General features: G+C 37.6%; 1 protein-coding gene across 1 annotated transcript in view; it reads right to left on the bottom strand.

Annotated features, from left to right (window-relative positions):
- Positions 1-1366, bottom strand: part of LOC109966765 (uncharacterized) — a 4194-nt gene extending 2828 nt beyond the window's left edge. The window contains exon 1 of the mRNA XM_020611885.1: positions 129-1366. Within this exon, the coding sequence (XP_020467541.1) occupies positions 129-1301 (1173 nt within the window). The 5' untranslated portion in view covers positions 1302-1366. The remainder of the gene's footprint in view (positions 1-128) is intronic.
- Between the last annotated feature and the right edge of the window lie 1293 nt (positions 1367-2659).

The raw sequence follows: 2659 nt of genomic DNA, 5'->3' as shown, positions 1-2659 counted from the left end.
ATGAAGTACTTCAGGTACAGAGCAACATCATAGGATAAGACACCCTCAAATATGTCATGACCTAAACAAGGTGGGAGACCAGGCTGGCAAACATGAAAAGATTTCAGAGCATTGAAAACAGAATTTACCTTTATGCCTTTGATGGCTCCACAGTCTTCAGCTTGTAGATCACCAACGGCAGAATCGTAACTTTCAGGTGTGCGCTGTGGACCACATACATTTGGATCATCACTCTGAAACTCACTTTGTGTGATTTCACAGTACCTGCAAAAGTACTGAGAACGACTAAAGTTTTCAGTAAACCCACCAATGCTGTGTGAACCCAAATTATCACCAGCAATACAATACAGTGCCCCTTTGATTGTTTCACCACCTATAGTTATTCCATTTTCCTCTAAATGTTTTAAATCTACTAACATCTCAGAGAAAACCTTAGCACTTCCAAATTGTTTTAGGTCATTCTCTCCACACAGTAAGACAAGGGATATGTGATCAGTACTGGACCGGACATGAGCAGGTAAATTTGCCACAGAAAGATAGACTGCAACAACTTTGTGTCTTTTCTTAGCAGAGCCGAGGGGATTGACAATTTCAAAAGCATCCTGGTACAGAATTAGCTTCAGACATCCTGGATTTTCAACAAAGAACCGGTTGGACTTGAAGTTTTGTCCATCTCTTATATCACCAAAAACATCTGAGTCTATTTCACAAGACTGTTGTGACACTGAATTCTTCCATAATTCAGATTCTAATAAGCTTTTCAATGTCTGTATCACAGGTATGTAGTAAGCAAACCTTTGTGTCATATTTTCGTCAGTTCCTAATATTATCTTTTTAGGCTCTATATACTTGAACATCTTTTTGAATGCCTGAGCTCTTGAATATGTTGTTCTCAGTGGTCCCTGATGACAGACGGAGAACAGATCTGTATCCTTAACACAATCACATATTTTAACAATAGCATCATCTGTTAGACACATGTCATTTTTTAAAAGTGACCTCAGTTTACTTAAAGTGTAATCTTGTCCCAACTCATGCACATTTTGCATCTCTTCTACAATCGTCTGTATTGTTGAAGCTGGAAGAAGAAGCTGCCCTTGCAGTTTTAGGTAGAACAAAGATAGATTCCTAAGAAAAGTCTCATTGAAATTTTCTGTCAATTCAATGCTTTCATTTGTTGTGACATCGTTTGAACTCTGGGAAGCATCTTCACATGCACTGATAGCTGAAGAACGGGCAATAGTTTCCCTATACATGTCACTTATGCTATCCACAGAACATGCTTTATGTTTCCTGGACATGTGAGCAGTAAATGATGATTTGACAGTGAATGTGTTTTTACAACCTTTTACTGGACATGTCACAGTTCGCCCTTCAACTATGTGCTCTTTTAAGTGGGATACAAGTTCTTTCACTGTGTGAAATGGCACATTTGAAGTCTGTAACAACGGCTGTAGCAGTAGCAGAAAGTGTAGACACGTTGTGAACCTGATCGAAATGAGCTTTAAAAGCTGCATAAGTACAAAATATCCGCTTTCAGTCAGCGCCAACACTTTTGAAAAAACAATGGGGTTCGTTTCTATGAATTCTACAATGCAACACATAACCCCTCAAACTCTCTGTTGTCTTGCTACAAATCATTTTTCAGACTGACAAACTGCTGGTTTTTAAAGTTTGTAACCTCCTGGGAAAATGCAACAAAAACCACTTTGTCAAAACATTAAGTTAGCTACAAAACAAACTAAAAGAGTTTAGTCTTATGCACGAAACCCAATGAAATTCAAACGTAGGCGAGTATTTTCACGGGAATGTAAAATATACATTTAAATGTATTAATTTTACACTCAAATTGGCATTAAGGCCTTAATATTACCACATTATATTATAAGTTAATGAAAAATCAGAAACCTTTCATTTTATCATTTACAACAGAGTAGTAAATAAAGCAGCAACACTAAAGAACTGATGAACAGCTTTGAAGAGCTACTAACTGTTCATTTGGAAGACAAAGATAACATTTCTGTAGTTCCATCACCAGTCACCTTATGTGTAAATAGTCTCAATTTAAAATTGAAGCCATAATGAATTTTCCTTGAGTTCCAATGTGACAGGCAGGAAAAATAACCTTTTGGCAATGTCCTAATATTTATGGTCTAGCTGTAAATTAATCTGCCCACAATATTAACTTTATGTTCTATGTTCACTACGATCAAGTGCACTTAGCTATGCCATGGGTATTTTATTTTGTACAGTGAACATAAATAGTAAAGTGCAGGTTTATAGCCTGACCTGCGCCGTTCATGGCTGCGCGCTCCGATTGGGGTGCTGCTCCCTCTGAGAGGCGGTAGGGGGCGCGCTTTTACAAAACATAGCAAGACTGACTGAGCTCAAGTCCCTGTGATGTTTATAATGTCACCTGTTATTATCCTACATCAATGCATAATTTGAAGCGTTTAAAAGCTACAGCTATGAGAGAAAACAAAACACCAATTCAAGTGAAGAACATTTCATGTCTTTATTGTTTTATCAACTTGTGCACATTAAATGTATTAAGATGACACATAAAATAAACATTCTTTCTATACATACAGTAGTTTGACAGCAAAATATTGGATCAGGTGGCACCATCTCTCTGCTGTGGCAGATGCTGCCGGTCTCC

This window comes from Monopterus albus, unplaced genomic scaffold (assembly GCF_001952655.1).
Source record: "Monopterus albus unplaced genomic scaffold, M_albus_1.0 scaffold118.1, whole genome shotgun sequence".
NCBI classification, from domain to species: domain Eukaryota; kingdom Metazoa; phylum Chordata; class Actinopteri; order Synbranchiformes; family Synbranchidae; genus Monopterus; species Monopterus albus.
The sequence above is the reverse complement of the archived record's forward strand: the minus strand, read 5'-3'. Positions and strand labels throughout refer to the sequence as shown.